Source organism: Pyricularia grisea (genome assembly GCF_004355905.1).
Source record: "Pyricularia grisea strain NI907 chromosome Unknown Pyricularia_grisea_NI907_Scaffold_11, whole genome shotgun sequence".
Classification (NCBI taxonomy): Eukaryota; Fungi; Ascomycota; class Sordariomycetes; order Magnaporthales; family Pyriculariaceae; genus Pyricularia; species Pyricularia grisea.
The window spans coordinates 374,465-395,468 of record NW_022156723.1 but is presented as its reverse complement, the minus strand read 5'-3'; the positions used below and the strand labels follow the sequence as shown (position 1 = coordinate 395,468).

Here is a 21,004-nt window from a genome sequence, read left to right as displayed (position 1 = left end):
GGAATGTCACTTTGAAAACAGAGTTATTCGACATGGTAAAGATGGAAATCGGAGGGCAAAAAGATATATAGGAAAGTAAAACGAAAGGTTTATATGATAGTTTTAAAACTTTTATAATATAATAACGGGATTTGGTAAAATAACAAAAACCGATCGATAGGCGTCTTGGCTATTATTTATATTTTTATGTAAAAAGTAAATGAAAACTTTCGCATAAAAAGATAAAAAGCTAGATTGTCAAACTTTGAGAAATGTTTAACAGAGAACTGGAGAAAATATTATATTTGGAAAATAACCAAGAAAATTAACAATAAATTAAAATGCATATAAATTTGAATTAAAATATATTAAAAATCTAACCACAATAGTCTGTTAAAATATATTGATTGTTTATAAAGCTTTACTTAAATTTCTTCTTTAATATTATAATGGTAAGGGTAAATTTTTATCCCCCCGTACAATTGCCGTTGGTGTAGAGTTTTTGGACTTTACCGACTTTTGTAATACTTTTTTATTTCACCTTTTATTAAAAGAGCATATAATATTATGATACATTAAGCCCCACCCCTTAAAGGTGAAAGTTTACCACAGATAATAGGTTTATTATAAATCAAGTGCGGTATATTTAGTATATATTGTATTATTCTAAGTATATTAAAGCGATAAATTAAAGTTTTAATAAACAAATAAAACCCTGGAAGTGAAACTATATCTAATTAAAAGTTTAACTTAATAATATGCATTATAGGAGAAAGGTTCAGTTTAATAATATGCATTATTGTTGGAATAGAGGGAATCGCGGTCAATATCAACAATAGAGCGATGATCCACGTGCAATGCCCCACAGGCCAATTGCACGTGACTCACCCGCCCAATTGCGGGTATAAGACGGAAGGACGTTCAGAAGCTCACTTCTAGACAGTTTCATAGAAGATGCACAATCAATATCTTTATATCCGTATAACAACGTTCTGTTGATCGATCGACATTACGAAAGGCCTATCAACACTGATCAGTGTTACTCAGGCAACACAGAAAAGCAAGATAGAGGGATTGAACGTTGATACCGTCATTCTATGAATGCTCAGGACCAACAGGATATCCTACGTGAAGTTCGGGCTATTGTCCTGCGCGGGGTAATGACATCCACGTTAACGGAATGAATTTTCCCAGCTTTTAAACTTCACAAATTACTCAGTGTTTAATTCGATAACTTGGTTTCCCATGTTTTAAAAATTTCACAAAATAATTTGGAGGAAAAAAGTTGAAAATAAAACCTTATAAATAAGTTAAGTGATGATTTACTTAATTAACACCATCTCAGTTTATATTTATCACAGCTTTAAATTGTGAAGGCATTAAAAGTTTAAAACTGACTAGTAAGCTTGCTATATAAAGAAGCGACTCAATAACCACTGCGTTACTTTAAATAGATAGCTTCTTAGTAACTCCCCGAGTCAAATACCAAATTACGTCTTTCCTCATATTATTACTGTGCTGACGAATTCCGTAGTTGTACCATTGGACCAGGTGAGGTCCGCTCTCCTTAATACCGTGCCTATAAATATGGGCCTTGATTAATTTTACTTTTTCGGGGAGAATTAACGTGGATCCTCAGGACCCTGACCATATGGGTACCCTGATCATTTTTCCAATATGCACCATCCTTCCACTTGCTGCTAAGGTGGGGCCGAACCTTGTCCATCTGTTCAAAGACCCAATTACTACTTTTGCTATCAAGACGGATTGGGTCTTTAATGGTCTGTTTTAGGAATCTCGACGTCAAGTTCGGTTAGATTTCCCAATAGAACTTTTGGTACAGGATCGGAAATTTCCCAAGTGCATGTATGTATCCACGGCATGTAAGCCTTCGCGCCTGATTTCAGGATCTCCGGGCTTGCACAAGCTTGGCGGCCACGTTTGATCCAGGGTTGTTGCTCAGGGTCGGGCGCCTTCTAAGAGCTATCTGTCATACACCACGCCCTTCTCACTTTCCCTACAGTCTGTCAATCCCACTGGTACCAAGCGCCCGCGCCATTCCTCAATGATGTAAGGTCAGGGTACCGTGCTTGTCATTCAGCTTGATGGGGGCGTGTGATGTAGGCGACTTTTAGCTATCTTGGGGTGGCTAAGCATTTTGGTGACAGAAGAATCCGCCACCGCAACTACTATGCCGGGCAGGGACTGCTCGAGTTGCGCCACTGGATTGCGTACTGTAATCTTTGGCCACTTTCTTGCTTGTTTGGTTGGAAAGTCCGCTCTATATAACCTAATTTTTGCCGCGCTACAGTCGTGAATGGTAGTCAACTCTATAAATGCCGATTATGGTGAATACTGACTTCGTCTCTGGTCACAGCGGCTTTACCATGCAGGCAGACAAAATACGATGTCCTGTCTAACAGCCTCCACCATGACGGTTCTACCTTTCAAGTGTGGCATCGTCAGGCTCAAACTGGCACTAGCGCCTGAGCGGCCACAGCTGCTAGAAGGTAGGTCTAGCCATCAAATGATGCAACCAACTCATATATTGCCAAGACTGAGATCTAAGCCACAAAACTGCAAAACAGTCGAGGACCATTTTGAAGTCGCCGGCCCCACTCCGTTCTTCCCCTTTTAGTGCAAATGCAAACAAGATCATTCCTCATACGGAAGGCAGAGATGTCCACTTTGTCCCTATCAAGGAAGCAACTTTTGAACATGCAAGCACACATGAGGTAAAGTCAGTAATAATTAGTCACTTGTCTAGACTTGTTACGTTACACGTAAATTCTCATGTTGCCCAGTAGACGACTTTGTACCAAGCTTTCTTTCACAGATTACAGCCTTACTTTCAACTTTTCTTAACCACAATGGCAAGCATAGACCCTACCAGAACTCTGTGCTTCATCATTGAGGAGAACTTTGACCAAAAGCAACTGCTGCGGGAGAAGTGTGCTATCATTGAAGCTCTACAAAACCAAGTTCGCGAACTCCAGCTCGGTAATGAACTCCAGTATCAGACGATCCGTACCCAGCACAAAGTAATCGATGGATATCAGGATGCAGAGACGAGAGATAAAGCATTACAGAATTCCAGAAGTGTTGAATCTCTTAATTTGAAAAGCAACAGGCTTGGCTCTGCCTGACTCTGGCCGTTTTCGCACTGCACGGCGCTGTGCTGTTTCGATGGAGTGAACGACAGTTGGGGTGACCCATTACAAACTAGTTGGTCTATCCTCGCTAGTCCTTGGAAGCTGTCCCTGGCGCTTGTTTATTCACAGTTAGGCCCTTTGTTGATCTCTTTGTGGCGCATTCATTGTCTTGATTCTCCTTTAGCCTCTGTGTTTGTTTGTCGTTACTCAGATTCTATCTAGACCCAACAGTCCTGCTTCTTGTATTCTCTGAGCTCAACTCTATACCGCAGAGTCCCTGTTGCCGTTGAATCCATGATAGGGTGTCCTATCGTGACCGCCCATTTGAGGCAATGGAACAGGTTAACCCCTATTTAATACATGCAGACTGTTTTTGCTTCATCCATTGAAATGATCTCTGTCCATCTGTGAACACCTCAAGCAAGCAAATCTAGCGACCAAGGCTGGGGCGCGGCCTCCCAGCGTCGATATCCTAGAAGCTTTGGTCAACAAGTGGCTGCATGATAAATTTCTGAATTGAAGCGGCAACAGCCTACTGGCAATCTAATGCGCGTCGAACCCAACACACTAGTCTGGTAGCCACCACCGTCAAGTTAAGCGGACCCTTCAGTTACCAGAGATATATAATTACATGAGACTTTGGCAGTACATTGGAGCAAATGCTTCTTCCGCCTTCAATACAGACATTCAATCTTCAAAATGTGGGGACAGCATAGGGCTACGTGAGGCTACTTGACAAGATGTCGGAAGATCCAGATTTGGCCACATAATAGCTGCAAACATCCACTTCTTGCTCTGTTCAGCCATCTGCCAAAGTCTCTCGAAGTAGCTGTGTGTGCTCCACTTGGTTGCCTAAACGAAGATCCGCTGCAACAGTGCGAGCGGGCTAGCACGTTACTGAGATGGACTTGCTTTTTCCGGGAATCTTTGGCAAACCTAGTGGCGGATGATATGCCCGTGACCAGCTCAAGTCGGTTGAAGGACTGCGCTGCGTCTTTTGGTCGGTCGCCGACAAAGATGTTACTCTCTCCGTGGATTTTGATGAAGAGCTTCATGTCTGGCCAAGGGAACTTGAGGCCGGGAGTCAACTGAACCAGGTTGTAGAGGAAGGCCAGCTGCTGCACATCGAACCACTGCAACAGGAGAGATTGCCCGATGATCTGCATGCGGACCTTGAGGAAGAAGACCAAGATACCGCAAATGACAGGGTTTCGTGACAATAAGAGCTGATGGGCGCCAGACCGATTGTTTTTGTCGATCATGGAGTAGGCATCCACTTTTTCTGCCAAAAGAGGATCTCCTTCGATCCAGGTCGCGATGAGGTTCCGTATCTTTTCAATCTCCAGGTCTCCCTCTTTCGGCCAGAATTCCGGGTGCGGGTGAGTCTTGGATAGCTTGAAATGGTCGTCGATGGTTCTCGCGATGCACAAGCCGTTCATACGAAGGTCTGCGGCGGCGCTCAGGCGGCAGTAGTGAGTAGCGTGGTGGGCGTCGAGGACGACTTGAGAGGCAAAGCAGTGTCACAAGTTGAAATCTTTAGTAGTGTAATACTAGACGAAGTCGGCGGTGATCTCGTCGCGCACAGGCAAAAGGGCGCCAAAATTTGCAACCACGCAATATTCGGGAAGAAGCTCCAGCAAAAGAATCTTGTCCTCATTGAATTTTTCGACAACGGACATCTTGGGTCGATCCGCCTTTGCGTTATAGCTGCCGTAGTAACCTGGCTTGTAAACGGGAATGTTGTCGTTTTGGAGAACGGCGAGGAATGACTGTAGCAGGACCCCGGTGGGAAAGAACGCAAATTCAGCGATATCTGCCAGTTCCTCGTTATAAGGCAGGCCGCCCTGCTGTGATAGGGATGGGTGCAAAGAGATCCCTGCGCGCTGGGCAGCCACGGAAACAACCAGTTGTTGCAGGCCTACTCCTCCTACAGGGAATTGGTGCTGGAGGTCCTCCAAGACATCTTGGACCAAATCTCGCGCTAGCTGCAGGGCGGTGTCTGTGACTACAGCGGCAGTCGCGAGATCGACCTTGGAGCAGCTATATTCAGTCCACTAAGCAGTATTAGAATTACGAACGGGCCCCAAAAGATGTACTGGTAGTGGTAGGACTTACGGTGTCGGACAAAAAGCGTCTCCAGTTTGACAAATCATGGAGCAAGCATAGAATTCTGAAAAAGGACTGGGACAGGAAGTCGTCATCAGGTTCCTCTGCGTCATTCTCGACAACTTCCAGCTGGACAACACTAGTAGTAGTTGACGCTGCTAATTCATCTTCAGCGTCTTCGACAACGAGAGAAGCAAGCCGATTAACCCAAGCGGGCGCGGACGAGTCGTGATCTTCGACTATGCCAGTAGGTTTCTTGTCGGGGTGGGCAGTGCTCGTTGAGCCAGATGACGGCGTTGTTTCCCAGGAAAGAAGCTCGCAGATTTCTTCCAAAACCTGAATAAAATGGGCATGTCTTTTGTCGACGGCATCGCGATCCCATCCTAAAAACCACAAAGTCACATTATTATGGAGCGCAATAGCACGTTTGGCAACGTTGAGCATCCGGAAGGGCGCTTTGAGGCTGTTGTTAGAAATAGCTCGCGCGAGCGCAAAAGCTCCCCTACAGTGACTTGATATTTAGCTGCCTTGGATGCAGAGCCTGTGGTTAAGTGACTGTGAGCTTTTGAGCTTTGGAGCTCCAAAATCCTGCCTTGAAGCAGCGCAAACTCAGGCGGTAGAAAGACCTAGGCTGACTGGCATCTTTTTTCTTCGTCTTGGCCGCTGGAGTGGAAGAAAGAGAGGCAGGTTCAAGGCCAGCCTTCTTCGCAAAGTTGACCAGCCATATTGCGAACCGGTAAGTGTCGTTTTTGTACTGCCTGTAACTATCCTGGAGGAAGCTAGGAAGCATTGTAGCGGCTATTAAGCTCTGCGTGTGAGATGACTGCTTCAGTCTAGCAGGACCCGACTAAAACTGGCAAGGTAAAAAAATGGCGACCGCAGCGCAGCGCGACCACATAAAGTGGGTATTGAGTTCACTACAAGGTGGGCTTAACTATATTACGTCAGCCTGTGTACCGTGGAACTGTGATTGGAGATCAGGTGTTCCGACTACATAGTCGTTAGACCAATGTTACCTCGTCATACCGCTTACTTGTCCTCAACACCTTTGTTATACTGTAAAACGACCTCCAGGGGACTGCAAGATATAGAAAACTCGAATCAAGTCATTGTCACGGCCAGGCATACATTGGAGAACCTCAGTGTATTAGGCGCTATCGACGAAAATTCTAAACTGAAGAGAAGAGAGAAATTACAATCGACGACGCGCTCAAGAGACGCGCTTAAATCCGGAGGTAGTGGATCCTTGTCCGATCCCTGGCTCGGTGTGGAGCCGAGTCGTGATTCTGAGGGTAGGTCTAGGGGCCTGATCCTCACAACTTGGTCTTTATCATGCTGACAGCAATTTCAAGCATGTGAAGCTGTTTTGCAGTAAACAGGTGAGCAGTTAAGCTGCCCAACCAGGTATGCAGGGAGGGCTCCATGACGAATCGACCAGGAAAGCACCTGATACAAAACATGCTGGCAGAGTGACGAAGTATAAAATTCAATTTATCACAGCCTAGGGCTAGTTTTGGCTGAAACCCGACTAAGTTTGGGCATTGGTCCTATTGGCTGGCACTTTCTTCGCATCTGCACGGGTCCCAGGCCAGGAAGGTCCGCAGAGCAGTTTTGGCTGTTGAGAGTTGACTTGGTATGTAAGACGCGTTAAGTAGCAACCCGGGTGCGTGTCATTAACAAAGCGCTTATCAACAATAATGAGCGAATTCGCGCACAAAAGAATCGTGTTCTTGAGAAACAGCGAGCCTTGCAAGTATAAGATCGAGTCATGGCCCTCCAAGGAAATATATCAAACGTCGTGCAGCCGCATTAGAGTAACTTCGGGTCACAGAAAGTTACAATCGAGCCCTGGTATCACAAGGCGCTCCATAAAATACTGCACAAGCGACAAGGGCATACCCTCGACAAAGCTCACATGGGCATTACGAGAGCAAAACTAGAGTTTGGAGAGGCTGCCACTGTATTGAGCCATGCTTCATGTAACTACAGGCTCATTACGCCATGGATGTGCACTTGTCCCGGAATCAAACATGAGAATGACTGAGTTATCACTTATCCGTCTGATGTCGATATCACGAGCATCAAGACCCAGCCGATTGAGATAGGTCGGGACTTGGCGTATATTGAGACCCCGTAATACAAGCTCTTGAGGCTTAGTTGTGCCTCCTGCTTCGCCATCTGCAAAGTTTAGGCTCTGCAAAACCATTTGGTAAGTAAAGTTGTCATTAGGATAGCCGAGATCAGGAGACACTGCGAACCTCATCAAGCCTATCATCGGTGGTTTCGTAATCCAATTCCATTGTTGCTGTGAGCTCTGGTGCACTTGGCTGAAGCTTACCCTGAGACGAATGAGAGGGAATAGGTGTGGTAATGGTCTATGCCGTCTGTGCTGATTTTAAAGCATGGTGGACTAACGCGGGTTGTGGCGCTAAAAGCAGGGTCTCGCGTTGATCCTTAACTTATCGATGAGATCTACAGCAGCCCTGGCCGGGCGAATCTTGGCGTACTATACTCTAAGCATCTAGAAAAGACGGGAGAGACCGAAAAATATATCTCCTTTGACAATTTACAGCATTCATTTACTGATCTCCCATGTACGTTTCCCTTTAGAGTGGATGCGGTCTATATGTTAGCATGAAAATATTTTAGACTACAAGGGGACAGCGGTGAGGCCAAGCTGTAATGGTATCAATGGTAGAGAAGGTATCCGATGCTATCCTACCAGCAGTATTTTACCAGGAGAAGTCAGTTCTCTTAGAAGAGCTGCGTACCAAGAATAGAGAGAATAGGCATTCCAAAACCGGCCCACGAGGGCCCAATAAACAACAATAATATTCCTCGCCTTCAGACGATATCCCCTTGCCCTCCATGACAACAGCATCTGTGTTTGGATGTACGGAGCAGGAAACTTCGCATGAGTTCGTCTAATAGAAGGGAGAGAGAGAGAGAGCGATATATTGCAAAGGTGTTATGTAAATATACTAGCAGACTGTCCCTGCTATCATTCAAAACTTCATCATCGAGTTATCTGTTAACCGGGACTTTGAGGTTATCGATGCCGGCACGCTGCTGCTCCGGTTCTGTTGGTTAGAGTTGATTGCTTGAGGTGTGGAAAATGGACAGAGCTCACTTCGACAGATCAAGCAAAAACAGCCAGCATGTATCAAATAGGCTTTAACCTGTTCTACTGCCTCAAATGTGCGGTAACGACAGGAAACTCTATTGTTGTCAAATGTACGGAAAGTGAGACTCTGAAGTACGGGCCTGATCTTAGAAAAGACAAGCGGCACCAGGTATGATACTTAACTGTAAGGGAGGCCAGGTGCTCGGCGGACAATTTTAAATTGATAATTACTCGTCATTACTTCTACATATGCTCCAACAGCTGTTCTTCCGCCCTCTTCTCCAAGGCCACTGTCATCCCTGTCCCTACTTTGAGATGCTTTCTTTTTTTATGTGTGTGGATTGCCAAGTGTCTAGAGATTCTGGCCTTGGAATAGTTAAATGTCATGAGGGCACCTGACGTTGGGAGCAAGCCCCATTCCATACCGAAAGTCGCTGCAGGTAACAGGCTCGGGAAAAAGCTTCAACCAAACTAAAGTATTTGTCGAAAGTTAATGATAACCCTGTCCCAAACGCCACCGTGCAAGCCGACGCCGTGACGTGGTCTGTTTGCGCTCTGCTTAGGCACTGATATCCCTCTGGTGCGCTGCACCTCTATTTATATTCCATCCCTTCTTTAATTCTAGCTGCTCTCCAGTCGTATAGCCTGGTCCCCCTAGGCCCATGGAAAAAAGGTCCAAGTCTCAGGCCGTACGTTGGGTTACTGTTAGAGAGACAAGTACCAATTTTGTGTTCTTTGCAGTTGTTCTCAGTGGCTGCCATGACCTGACCTGAAGTTTAACCAAACAAGCCTAAGCTAACCTTCTGCAGTCTTCAAATAGGTGTTGGTGTGGTAGGAAAACCAAGACTATTTGCATCCATATCGTCCCGATGTAAAAGCCAATCCCAGCTATAAAATCGACTTTCATACTTGCAGCCAACGATTTCTCCGCCACTTAGAACTCCAGTCTTATTAGTCGATTCGAAATCTTTCATTGCATTATCCATAATGTATACCATATCATGATAGCCAATCCAGAATCTTGGTGCCAATTCCTGGTCTTCTATTTCAATAGCTCGTAGCCGTGTAGTTCGCAAAGACAGCTGACAGGTACCACATAATAGCTCATTACTCGATTGGAATGCGTTGTTTTGGTAAGGACGCGACAACAAACTTTGACATTCGGTTCCAGAATTTGCTTCTTGGTTTATTTTATGGCGAAGACATTCACAGTCTTCCAAGTTAGCCAGAAAGCCTATGCCTGTTGGGAAAGACCCAAACGAGGATACATTAGGCGCACAGATGCCTGAGTTGGTTATGTTTCGAGCCGTGATCTTTGAAATGCGAGACTTGGTTCTCGAGGAAGCTTGCGTTGTACGCATCGCGAGAAAGACATAGAGAGCTAGGAACAAGCGATGGAGAACGATCTTACGACCTTTCATTATTTTGCTAATAAGCCCAGTTATTGTAGGAGTGAGACACATGCTTTGGAAAAGAATCACCTGCTTCTAATAATCAATTGCTTTTAGAAGTGATATGGTCAATGTCAAGTTTATCATTTTTCATTCTTTCTGCGGCTCTTTTGACGGTGCAAAACAGCCTAAACGGGCCGTTAAGTCGACCCGTAAATGTTGACGAAAACGGATTCTTGACCGAGAGAATCAGTTTCGTGGCGTCTTCTTTCCAAAGCTTATTCGCACTTGCGCCAGCCAACTTTGGGTGGGCCGTGACATCAAAACTTCAGCTATTATGCAGCAAGATTTGGGCCTTTATCTATTCTGACAAATACACACAGGTAGCATTGGGTCCGCCCACACATCAAAGATTATACAGTTGGAAGCAAATCTGTCTTTCGTTTCCGGCACAAACATGCAATCTTTTGAATGTTGGAGCGACAATGCTGCCTAAGCCTACATGACGAGATGGTTCAAGGCCCAAATTTGGCTGCATAGTAGCTACAAACATCCATTTTGGCTCTACCACCAGCAAAGCATCTGAAGTGATCGTGATTGTGATCCACGAAGGTGTGCATTTATGTTGCCGTACTCGGGCGTGAGAATTTTTTCTGCGTCTTCTAAATTGGGTGCAAAACGCACCAGAGATGGAATTGCCTAAATGTGCAGGAGTTTTCTACTGAATCCCATGTTCGGGCGGGGATACACCCCCAAGACGTCAAAGCTACGAAGACTAAACGCCCCACTGCAAAACTTAATTTGTAAAGTAGACTTAAAGTCGCTCGGTTAGAGGGCGACTGCGTTTGCGACAAGAACACGGCTCTAATGGGCACTATATGAGGCAGATATGGAAAAGCGATGAATGTTGACGGAAGGAAGATGGTTTTGCTCCTAACTATGCATTTTACCCAAAATTTCAGTGTTGAAGCATCCGGAGCTCCTCAGTAGAGTCTTTGCATTCAGTGCTCCGCGCTTGAACCAAACAATGTGATAGGGCTGGCGCTTGTGTAGTCGATGGTGGTTGAAATAGCTACACTTTCAATGACGCAAATTGGATCGTGGTGGTCTCGCGCTCCTCTCCAACTCGGAACCGGCCCCTGGGGACTGGCTGGCCTCTGATATGCACAAAGGGCCGTATTTTGCAATATCCAGAACACCAGTCTTTGAACCTTTGCGCTTCTGTCGCAGACGGCCCAGTTCACGCTCGCATGTGAGCTTGTGCTCGGGGGCGCCCATTCCGACGTAGGTCTGTGGGTAGCACCTATTGCGATACTCTTTGAAAAAAAGGCTGTAGCCGCCCTCGAGAATGTAAATCTCTGGATAATCAAGCTGGGGATAATGCTCGCAGTTGGCCATGCGGTCCGCAGCGCGCACATAGCGAGCCATCAAAGGGGCACGGTAAACTGAGTATTCGCAATGAAAGATAATGAGTGTTCGGCCCCTAACGGGGCTACCGAAAAGTTGCGCGATCAGCATGTTTTCATCGCTGTAGTTGATAGCACCGATGATGTGCCCACCATGGTATTCGTATTCAAACCTGCAGTCTACGATAAGCTTGATGTCGAAATGCGTGTTGTATTGTCCGTTAAGAACACCGAGCAAAGTCTGACGATTGATGCGAGGGATACTGCCGCTCCCTTGTTCGCAATAGGAATGGGGAAGCACGGGCTCCATCAAGTCCTCGATTTTTTCAACTGGTGAGAGAGGGGAGGCTGCTAACGGCAAATCTTCGTTGATATCATCAAGTTGGGTCAACCTCGTCTTTTCAGGCGGCTGTGCACAAATGGCTCTCAATGGATGATCCCGTCCGGTGTAGGGTGGCGCCGTTGTGGCCGGAGACTGGTTTCGCAGCGTTACTGGTGTCTATGAGTGCTAAGAAATGCAGCCATTCAACGACTCTACACTGCTTTTGGCTACTAAATAAATATTCGGAGGACTAGATAAGTCTTGGAGTGCTGCCAAAAGCGGCTTCACTAATTATACCTCAAGCTCATCGGGAGCAAATCTTGTTACGGAAAGCGGTAAGTGAATTGGGCAAGCAGAAAGAAGATGTTGGGGCGGGGTTGAATTATGCAACAGACCAACCCTCGTGAATTTCCCTTATTACCGTAACCCTGGATATTGCACTAAGCGGGCAGTAAAATCTGACTGAACAGGTGTTGCCAGGGTCCAACAATGGGCTTTCGGTTAGAACTTTCTCAACCAAAAAGGGACATACTTGGCCTCTACGTACCCATCTGGCCTCCCAAAGCTTGATTTTTGCCGTGAATTTCATTTTTGAACCGACAAGGGTCTTGGCCTGTCCCAAAAACCTTTACGGCGACCTTGTCGCTTTCTTGTTTCGTGGAAATGGGGACCAGTCGACAACCTTCCATCGCATTTCGCCCCAACTTTATTGCTTTGAACTTATTTTCAGGGGGTGCCACGAAAGCGATCCCAAAGAGACAAGGCTGGAACATAGGGGCGATTCTATTCGAAGATGTAAAGCTAAGTGTAAAGAAGAAGAAAGGCACGTAGTGCCAGTCGCGTACACGCGCCTAAGCGAACAAACAACAAACGAACCCTGGCGCCTTGTCACGTGAGGTGGAGCTAGTCACGCTTCCGTAACAGGGGGAAAATGCTCTGTTCAGTCGCAAGCTTAATCTTTTCATTGCTTAGTTACTGTTTGTACAGTACCAAGTCATTTTCACTACAGCTAAAAGCAAACCTATCTTCCTCTCGTTGACAGATATTGATTGTCTGTATTTGCGCCATATTTTCATATAGGGGTAATTGATGCTGGTTTCCTACTGTATTCACAACCGTCCTAGACAAGCGAGTTCACGTTTATTGTGAAAGTTAACTCTTGCGTGGATCTTTGGTTGGGAAGCCTATTGGGGCACCTGCAGCCAAGTCGACCCACATCCTCTTTTCACAATTATGAACACGTTGCTAAAGGTTTTGACCAGTTTTAACCCTACAACGTCGCTATTAGGTTCATTATGAAGCTATTTACAGGAGCAAGCAATATTCGGAGTTAGATTTACACAAGCCGTTCGGACCGTCCTCAACGGGGCCCCAATTGTAACAGTCGCCAAATAGACCAATGTTCCAACCACTAATTACACCTTGGAGACGACTCCAAAGCCACCCATCCCGATCGCAGTATAACGCTTCATGCCAAAAGCTCGATAAGACCCAAGAATCGATGTTGTCTGAATGGTGTACTGTACCGTGTCCATGCTTAAAACGATTGGAAATGTAGAATGTATTGGAATTAGTGTATGAGGAAGTACGATGAGCTCGAGAGATGGAGAGCGCGTTTGGCAAAATTGCGCGGAACGTCGCGTCGTTTGCAATGATTACATGATACCCGGGGGTACCCGCGAACCTATTGGCCCCCGTCAGTAATTGTTACTTTGATTTTCCTGCGGCTTATCACAACCCAGACTACGCTTCCATACGGTCCAAAATAAACGCATTTTCTAAATCATTTTTTGTTGGAATTAAATTGTACACATAAGTATTGATGGTTGTCCCAGAGATTGGTGTGTAATTGGCTGCTCAAGTCCGACTTTGCACACGATCCAGTTCCTGACCTGTTCCTAACCAGAACCAACAACTGTTTTTTGGTGCTTTATTTTGTGTATTTTTATAAGAAAACGCAGATCTCCAGTGACATCTCGTGACATGGCAAGGCTTTCCGCCATGCCAAACCTGCTGGTTTTGCGTCGAAAAGCAAAGGCACTTCAGGACCTACTGCCGATAAGGCTGATAGTCGACTTCAGGTATCTGTCAGCCTAGTTCTTGCGAATATGCAGTTAAGAGTGAACAAGCCGTGTGTCGACCGTTCATCTCTCGTTAAATGTTCAAGCGACGTGCTTTGCAGCTCCCTAAGTATCCCTGCCAGCCTGGTTCATACGTGGGTTCATGGATGGAATAAAAGGCAAGGACTACTTCTTCTCAAGCACGTTTCATTGATTACCAACTGCATAAACCGTTTTAAATGTTCTGAGGTTTCAAACTGTCAAAGTCCATTCTCGGCTATTCTCAAGGCTTTGATTGTTGGAGATCCGCTTTTGACACCAAATATATAGCCATTTGTAGCTTGACCAAAAACATGGCCTATAATATTGATATGACTTTTAACCCGGGTTCCAAAGGAACCTTTATACATAACTGGGCAGTTTCGTACTCATTTTGAGGATTTAGATACGAAACGTCACATAAGAGCAGCCTTTCACAATGGAATCTTCACAGTTACCGCGAGAACTCTGGGATAACATTGTCAAATTTCTTCCTCCTTCAGCGGCATTAAATTTCAAAAGAACTCACAAAGAAGGTGAAAAATACATTTTGCCGGAGCAATCAAAGCAGATAGAGCTTTGGCACACAATCTTCCAAGATCTAACATGGCTTGACGAAGTTACAAAGGATGGATTCTTTCCAGCCATTATTGAGCTTGGGAAATCTTATAAAATCCTGGTAGTCCTCGGCATTGAAAAGGTTTTTGATCAAAACACTAATATATACGGAGAGACATTACGGCCAAGACTTAGGTCTAAAGATCTAGATGTTGGAAATTTGGAGATAAAATATAAAGATTTCATATTGAATATTCAACAACCTTTAGAATCTTTTCCGATCGTCAACATTCCAGATAACCTGAAATTGCCAAACAAGGTGATCTATTATCATTCGTCATTCATACATGAAGATGTTTTCAATGACTCCCTGAAAACTGAATCCCGTGGAGGTCCAATAGCAATAACGGCTACTCTTATGCCTGGATTTGACAAGGAAACGCCCATTTTCCTACTACCCCGCAGTCAATACTTCATATTGGCGAGAACAATACGTAATGGGCCTTTGGTAGACTGCTCCACCGACACTGCCCCTCAGAGTCACGGTGAGAGTATTGATGCTGCCAAGGAAAAGCATGGAAGCAAGAGGAAAGCCGATACACAAGAAGGGAATTCCGGTAAAGACTTGAGGGCTCCCAAGATACAACGACTGGAATCGAGCAATTCGCCTGCCAGCCTAGGAATTCCATCGATAGTGAAAAACAGCTTTCCAGAGGACGCTCCCATGACTGGAACTTCTGTAAGCCCGGCAGCCAACCTCTTTGACCACCAAGGTCCTACCAAGTCAACACATGAGCAGGAGCCGTATTATGTCGATGAGTCGCATTTTGAAGAAACCTTCACAAGTGTCACGTCTTTGACCGAGGCACATGCAGCACCAGGTTGGAATACAAAGATATTCCTAAGAGGACGGTCCACGTATCGGCTTAAGAAGGATTATGGACTCTATTGGCTAGAAAGATCAAAGGTAGAACGGTCGGAGTGTGAAAAACGGTTCGAAGATAGATTGAAGAGAGAAACGGAGAACTGGAAAGTCGAGGGCGTCAAAGCAGTGGCAATCGAGTATAAACAAGAGCTTTCGGAACACCGGTTCAACATGGGATATTTCTTCGACAGACGCAATTGGACAAAGAACAAGAATGGCGTCTTGCAGATGCCATGTGTTATGCAGGTAGAGCTCGTATGGCGCGACAAAGTGACAGGCAAGACTCACACAACCTGGGAGGTGCCAAGCACAGTTTGGAAATTATTTGGCAGTCGTGACAAGGCAGAAAAGGCTATGCTCAACACAGCTGAGAAAAGAGCAGAAATATCCAGAGAACTGGAAGAAAGAAACCTCCCACAAAAGAGATGGGAAACCCCGTCTCCAGATGCTTGGGCCAGAACCCAGGCAGGTACTGGGATGGAGACCACGTCTTCCGCTATTTCAGATGCGAACCGGTCTCCAGCCGTCAAGATCGAGCCCCCGTCTCCGCAGGCCAGGAGTAAGAGCCCGTTCATGTTTGCGGACGGGGAGAATTCATCCCAGGATCCTGCGTCTGCGCAGAAGCAGCCGCAGTATGATCAAGCACGGTCTTATCCAACCCCATCGCCCGATCCTTATGACAACGCAGGACAAGCCGGAACAAGCATTTGAGGGAATCACAGTTGACTACGGGACGATGAGTTTACATCAACATTCATTTCATTTTAATTGTGTTTAGCTTTAGATAGATTCAGAAGGTAATTATTTCCAATGTTCGTACTAGATTCCATGGCGACGGATTGACTTTTTACATCCATCTTCCAACAGTCATTCCTGGTGCTATTTTTATCCTTGACATATGCTGCATCATTTTAACTGGTCTTGTCCTCCCTGTTCACTTCACTTCTATACAGCCACAGTTGTTGATCAACTGTGCAGTCAGTAGCGACAGCCGGCTCTGTTCACTGTTTATTTCCTCCCAGGTGACGCTATTCCCAGGGCTGATGTCGCTCTTATGTAGCTTATTTCTTGTTTTTAGTTCTACGCTCCTGTTTGGTGTTAATTACACAACTACCTACAAACAAAGCTCGAAACGGGGACGAGGAGACATTTGACACCGGACCCGACCATGACTACACCCGTTTTTGCTTTTCTACCTGCAGTCCGGGTTTTGGACGGTGGTTTTTGAATTTCTGACAGCAGGTAACGGGGACTGCAGAAAAATGGTCCACTTATGTGCAAGGCACTCTAGTGCAACGCACAAGCGCGTGTACCTATCTAAGTAATATCTGGGTCTCGCTCTGAACTGACGGTTCTGGCTCCCAAATCTGCCTCTTGGACGGCAACCCTCACTCAGCTTGGCGACTCTTATTTGAGTAGATGAACACCCTTATTTCTTATGTTTGGAACTTTTTACATCATGATCTGACTATAAATTAAATATGTTTTAGCTAGTCTACACACGAGTCCGGTCGTATGTGTTGGGATCTGCCCAAAAGAGTGTATGCGTCTGTCGAAAGCGTATGGCTGGTTTCACATGGTGTGAGATCAAGTGCGCAGTCATATCTGAAATACTCAGCAAAAGGCTGCCTACATAAAAATAAAATGCCACCAAAGTCAGCGAACAGACCTTCCTATGCGTCAAGAGATAGTGGCGTAATGCGTACGTGATCCTAAAACTTTATGTGTCCTTCGACTCGCCGCTGGTCTTGTGGCTTGCCAAAGTCATCTACTAATAAAAAGAACTCTATCCTGGTGTAGCCGGCGACCCGATCCCGCAAAAGAAGCCACGAAGGTACCGCCCAGGAACTGTCGCTCTGCGTGAAATCAGGCGCTATCAGAAGAGCACCAGCTTGCTCATGCTCAAGCTGCCGTTCGCCCGGCTCGTTCGTGAGGTTGCCCATAGCGTCCGTCCCGTCGATGAGGACTTCAGGTGGCAGTCCCACGCCATCCTGGCTCTGCAGGAGGCCGCTGAGGCCTATCTGGTGAAGCTGCTTGAGGACACTAACCTGTGCGCCATCCACGCCAAGCGCGTCACCATCATGCAGAAGGATATCCAGCTTGCGAGGCGGATACGGGGCGATGGGTTTTGAAGGTGTCCACGACAGCAAGCAAGAGGGGATCAATGAACGACATGAGTCAGCACTGACCACGCAAAGGACCTGAAACTTTATAACCTACATCTTGTTCTACAAGGGATTCATTCTACTGGTGCCGGTGACTCTCAGGCTTATCATTTAATGATAACGCACCCTAGAAGAATTGAACTTGTGGTGGAATTCATTCAGCAGCCCCACCTCGTATGTACGATTTAGACCAATCAAGAGCTATTGTCGCCAACGTCATCTGCAACGTGACGCCCAATTCTGGTGAGGTTGAAGTCGAGTCGAACATTATCACTGTCTGTGGCATTATGGGCTACATGAGCGCTACCGTCACACTGGATTCTCAAAGGAGTGTATCCTCTATGTATATTCTACAACGACACGGTTCAAGTCAGGAGCATCTCGGGAATGGGAGAGTCCTAGCAATACAAGCATTGTGTTGCACTAAAAACATCGTCAAAAACGAAGGCCTCCGTCAATGACTAATGCCAGTGACTTCGGTAAATATAGCCTGCAACACATTGAATCTGATTTTGCTAGTTGAGTGAAAAGTGGCGGAAATTTTCGCAAAAGTGCAATTTTTAGGTCGATATGTGCCAATTTAGGCCAAAAACCGCGTTTTCAAAGCCTATAATGGCCGGTAGAATTGGATAGGGTAGGTACCATTGTGCGTAAAGAGCATGGACCAAAACGCTTGGCAATACAAGGATCGACTGTACCAACCACTCCTGCTGCACACCCTTGCAAGCGACCAAATTAATCATCAAATCAACCCAGGTTCTCAACTGGTTGCACTTGGACTTCGATTTCTGGGGCGTCAGCCTTCACGACACCTTGTGAAGCACACAAAATGCAACTTTGTGATCACGATTTTCCTCATTGTCTTTTAGTGGTTCAAGGCCTCTAGTCAATGAGCTGGTTTGCATGATTGAAAATAAAATACCATTTCCGGTGGGGCGCAGCCTCGACCTTCCTCAACCATCTCCTGCTTTTTACTTTCCTCCTTCACCCCGTTGCAACTGATCGGTCTAACCTTACTTCTGAATTTATGTCCCTGATCGAGTTTAATCTCACATCAAGTTTGCAATAGGTTGTTGAGACTGCTTTGAAATAAAGTAAATGCCGCATAGGCTTCTCAGCCCATCCAAGCATCGCCTGCAATGACCTTTCTAGTTCCAAACCGTTGCCCTTTACCCCCTTGTCTGCCATCTGAGATTGTCCCGCGGCACTCGGAACGTACTGTTCACGCGCCAACAGCCTTACCAGAGTTGTTGACGCAATCGATAACCTCAACTCACCACGAACAAGGCCGCGCAACTAAGCTAGGAATGCAAGGGCCCTTCGTGCTGGACATTCTCAATACTGCTCCAATAGGCTACTTGATCCGGAATCTGAGTCGCCGAATGGTAGAGAACAAGGGTCTGCTGATTGATCAACTCAGTCAGAATGATTTTGATAAGGTGGTCGACCTGATATTGCCTAAGGTTTCGTCTGGATTTCTGGACAAAGCTATGGAACAAAGGTTGAAAAGTATCGGAGACACCGACTTGAGGAACGCTCTAGGCAAGGCGGAAATCAGTATCATCTGCCAACGCTGTCAGGAGCCTACTGATTCCAGTCGGAGAACAGAAGAACAGGGCGATTGCCATCGCATGCGGAGCCATGGAACGTCGAGGGAAGCTTTGGCTGCTAGCCATGGCAACATAACACGTTTTAATCCCCCATTGCAAACGGCGCGAGACCAGGTAGGCTTGTACAGGTCGAATGGATTGCAAAGAGTGAGTCTAGACCCGATTTCAGTCCGATAGCATCATGTTGACAATTCACCAGAATCCTTTCCACGATAGTTTTAGCCCAGGCCTACATGGACAGTCCCCAGCTAAAGGTGTATGTTTTTGGTCCGAACATTCCTCTTGTGGCCGGGCGACACGTTCGGGTCCCAACAGCCTCGACACTACGGCAGAAGCTGGCGCAAATCGGGCGGATGACGACCTAAAGCCCCCGTTACATACAGCCAACAATTTAATCATCCTAGCGGACGCGGCAGCGTTTTCCGCGGAGCGCACCGCTGCACGGAATCAGAGAGGACCTCTTTCCTCGGACAACCAGCTTTTGCATGCATCAGACAACCTCGGACTGAACAAGAACTTGGGGGCTTCAAATAAGCCTTACAAACAGAGGCCTGGTTGGACTTCCGCCAGCTACGCCACTGCAGGAATGGGCGCCGAAGCCCCTCCAGATTGGAAAGTCACATTACAGAAAATAAAGAATGACTGCTACCAGCCGTACCTAGATAAGCAGAAAGATCAATTTGGTGGGGAAAAACCGGTTGTTGGGCATGCGATCAATCAAACGGCGATCTCCGAAACGCCGTGTGTTCAGTTTTCTCAGTCTCTTTTACAGGCACAAGAGGCCCCAAGCTTGCAGCCGGCAAAGATCAACCTTCACCGACACCCACTTGCTGGCCAGCACGTTATAGTGGGCACCACTACTCGAAAGTCACTAGGAAAACGAACCATGGACGGGAATTTGTTGAACAAAAGATCAACTAAGCTACACAAAACCGGCTCTTATGCTTCCTTCAACGATGTGTTGGCGGATCCATCAGTGGGGAGCAGTACTGCTTGTACTGTGTTGAATTCTGATAATGATGATCCCTGCCGCTCTGCCTGAACCAGAAAAGACGATGCAGCCCATTGGCTGGCGTTGCATGGATGATACTTTACGGGATGGGTTATCTTGGTTGACGTAAGCTCGAATTGGAACAATAGTCTGCCATTCAATTAAATTTTTAACCAAACGGCTTGACCAACGAACAAACTGGATTTTTTGAGTGTACCATTGCCGATATTCTTGTTGATTGGTCCTGCTTGCGGCTGGACGTAGATCTGAAACTTGGTGCAACCGCTCCTTGAAACGTAAGCAGGAAAGTGATTTTGACGAGACCCTACCGTAGCTTGCTCATTTGGTCACAGCTCGCAATGAAACTTTCATGTTGATATACAAAACCTCTTTTTACGGGAGTCCCGCATCTGACCGATATATGAATTAAGGACTTTGCTTTAGTAACAGACACCTATAATTTAAAGTGATGTTCTGGACCAATGTTTCCAAGATGTTGCGGTAGGTGACCGGGAGATTAAGTTTTGCGGCGTCTTTTTGTTTATGAAACCTTGCCATTTTTCAAGCCCACTGACAGTTGAATGAGTTAGGACTGTCGTAAAATCAAAGTCAAGATAGAGTATAGGGCGATTTCCTTCAAGAACGAACCGTATGAACGTCAAATAACTACCCTCGAGAATAACGCAAGCAATGAAAGCATGTTGTATTGTATGGCAGCAAAACAGACGTCGTATAGGGGAACCGGCTGATTTTGGCTCTCAGGCCTTTTCATTACGAGATTTGCAATTTTAGGAAGCTTTCGCGCCAAAATAAACCACCAAACCCTTAGAACCTGCATGAGCGCTGCAGAGAGCGATATCTCTTCGCCTGTTTCTATCACCTTGCGTAGTATTGAAAGGGTAAGCGAAATTTCAGTCTAGTCATGCCGGTCCCTTCTTCGAATAATAGTTTTGTGCGAGCATATTGAGGCCTCCAAGTGTTTTCGAGCCCTTCGTACCGTTGCTGCTTAGCTTAAATCCGATTCAAGCAAAAAACCAATCATTGTAACCCACGTAATCCACCAAGAAAGCGTGACTGGGCCAGCAAGTAATACTGTGTCTGGATTGGCTTATGTCAATATGGAAAAGAAATCAGAGCATGCAACATCGGACAAAGCATGGTAGAGCACATATTTCC

At 46.0% G+C, this 21,004-nt stretch overlaps 6 protein-coding genes across 6 annotated transcripts; 3 read left to right on the top strand and 3 right to left on the bottom strand.

The window, feature by feature from the left end:
* Nucleotides 1–2,785: 2,785 nt before the first annotated feature.
* PgNI_12321 (uncharacterized protein) lies at nucleotides 2,786–6,111 on the bottom strand. Its single transcript, XM_031132273.1, has 3 exons — nucleotides 5,874–6,111; nucleotides 5,247–5,778; nucleotides 2,786–5,185 (listed from the first exon to the last, which is right to left on the bottom strand). The coding sequence occupies exons 2-3, from the start codon at nucleotides 5,679–5,681 to the stop codon at nucleotides 4,682–4,684; spliced, it is 939 nt and encodes a 312-aa protein (XP_030976260.1). The 5' UTR covers nucleotides 5,682–5,778; nucleotides 5,874–6,111; the 3' UTR covers nucleotides 2,786–4,681.
* A 2,061-nt stretch (nucleotides 6,112–8,172) lies between these two features.
* Nucleotides 8,173–8,467, bottom strand: PgNI_12320 (uncharacterized protein; the record flags this gene model as incomplete). The annotated part of the gene is made up of 2 exons (XM_031132272.1): nucleotides 8,173–8,306; nucleotides 8,368–8,467. Coding segments are annotated over 2 exons (120 nt in total), but the record flags the coding sequence as incomplete, so codon positions are not given.
* Nucleotides 8,468–10,832: 2,365 nt separating this feature from the next.
* On the bottom strand, nucleotides 10,833–12,069 carry PgNI_12319 (uncharacterized protein; the record flags this gene model as incomplete). Its single annotated transcript, XM_031132271.1, has 2 exons — nucleotides 10,833–11,657; nucleotides 12,028–12,069. The coding sequence occupies 2 exons, from the start codon at nucleotides 12,067–12,069 to the stop codon at nucleotides 10,833–10,835; spliced, it is 867 nt and encodes a 288-aa protein (XP_030976187.1).
* Nucleotides 12,070–14,555: 2,486 nt separating this feature from the next.
* Nucleotides 14,556–15,773, top strand: PgNI_12318 (uncharacterized protein; the record flags this gene model as incomplete). Its single annotated transcript, XM_031132270.1, has 1 exon — nucleotides 14,556–15,773. The coding sequence occupies one exon, from the start codon at nucleotides 14,556–14,558 to the stop codon at nucleotides 15,771–15,773; it is 1,218 nt and encodes a 405-aa protein (XP_030976184.1).
* A 933-nt stretch (nucleotides 15,774–16,706) lies between these two features.
* On the top strand, nucleotides 16,707–17,194 carry PgNI_12317 (uncharacterized protein; the record flags this gene model as incomplete). The annotated part of the gene is made up of 2 exons (XM_031132269.1): nucleotides 16,707–16,764; nucleotides 16,863–17,194. The coding sequence occupies 2 exons, from the start codon at nucleotides 16,707–16,709 to the stop codon at nucleotides 17,192–17,194; spliced, it is 390 nt and encodes a 129-aa protein (XP_030976159.1).
* Nucleotides 17,195–18,178: 984 nt separating this feature from the next.
* PgNI_12316 (uncharacterized protein) lies at nucleotides 18,179–19,879 on the top strand (the record flags this gene model as incomplete). Its single annotated transcript, XM_031132268.1, has 2 exons — nucleotides 18,179–18,984; nucleotides 19,007–19,879. The coding sequence occupies exons 1-2, from the start codon at nucleotides 18,367–18,369 to the stop codon at nucleotides 19,877–19,879; spliced, it is 1,491 nt and encodes a 496-aa protein (XP_030976189.1). The 5' UTR covers nucleotides 18,179–18,366.
* Between the last annotated feature and the right edge of the window lie 1,125 nt (nucleotides 19,880–21,004).

Excerpts from the sequence above, each read along its gene's own strand:
- PgNI_12321 (XM_031132273.1), bottom strand. The coding sequence starts at position 5,681 with ATGCTCAACGTTGCCAAACGTGCTATTGCGCTCCATAATAATGTGACT. Across the intron at positions 5,186-5,246 it reads GACGCTTTTTGTCCGACACC|TGGACTGAATATAGCTGCTC; the intron begins GTAAGTCCTACC and ends AATACTGCTTAG.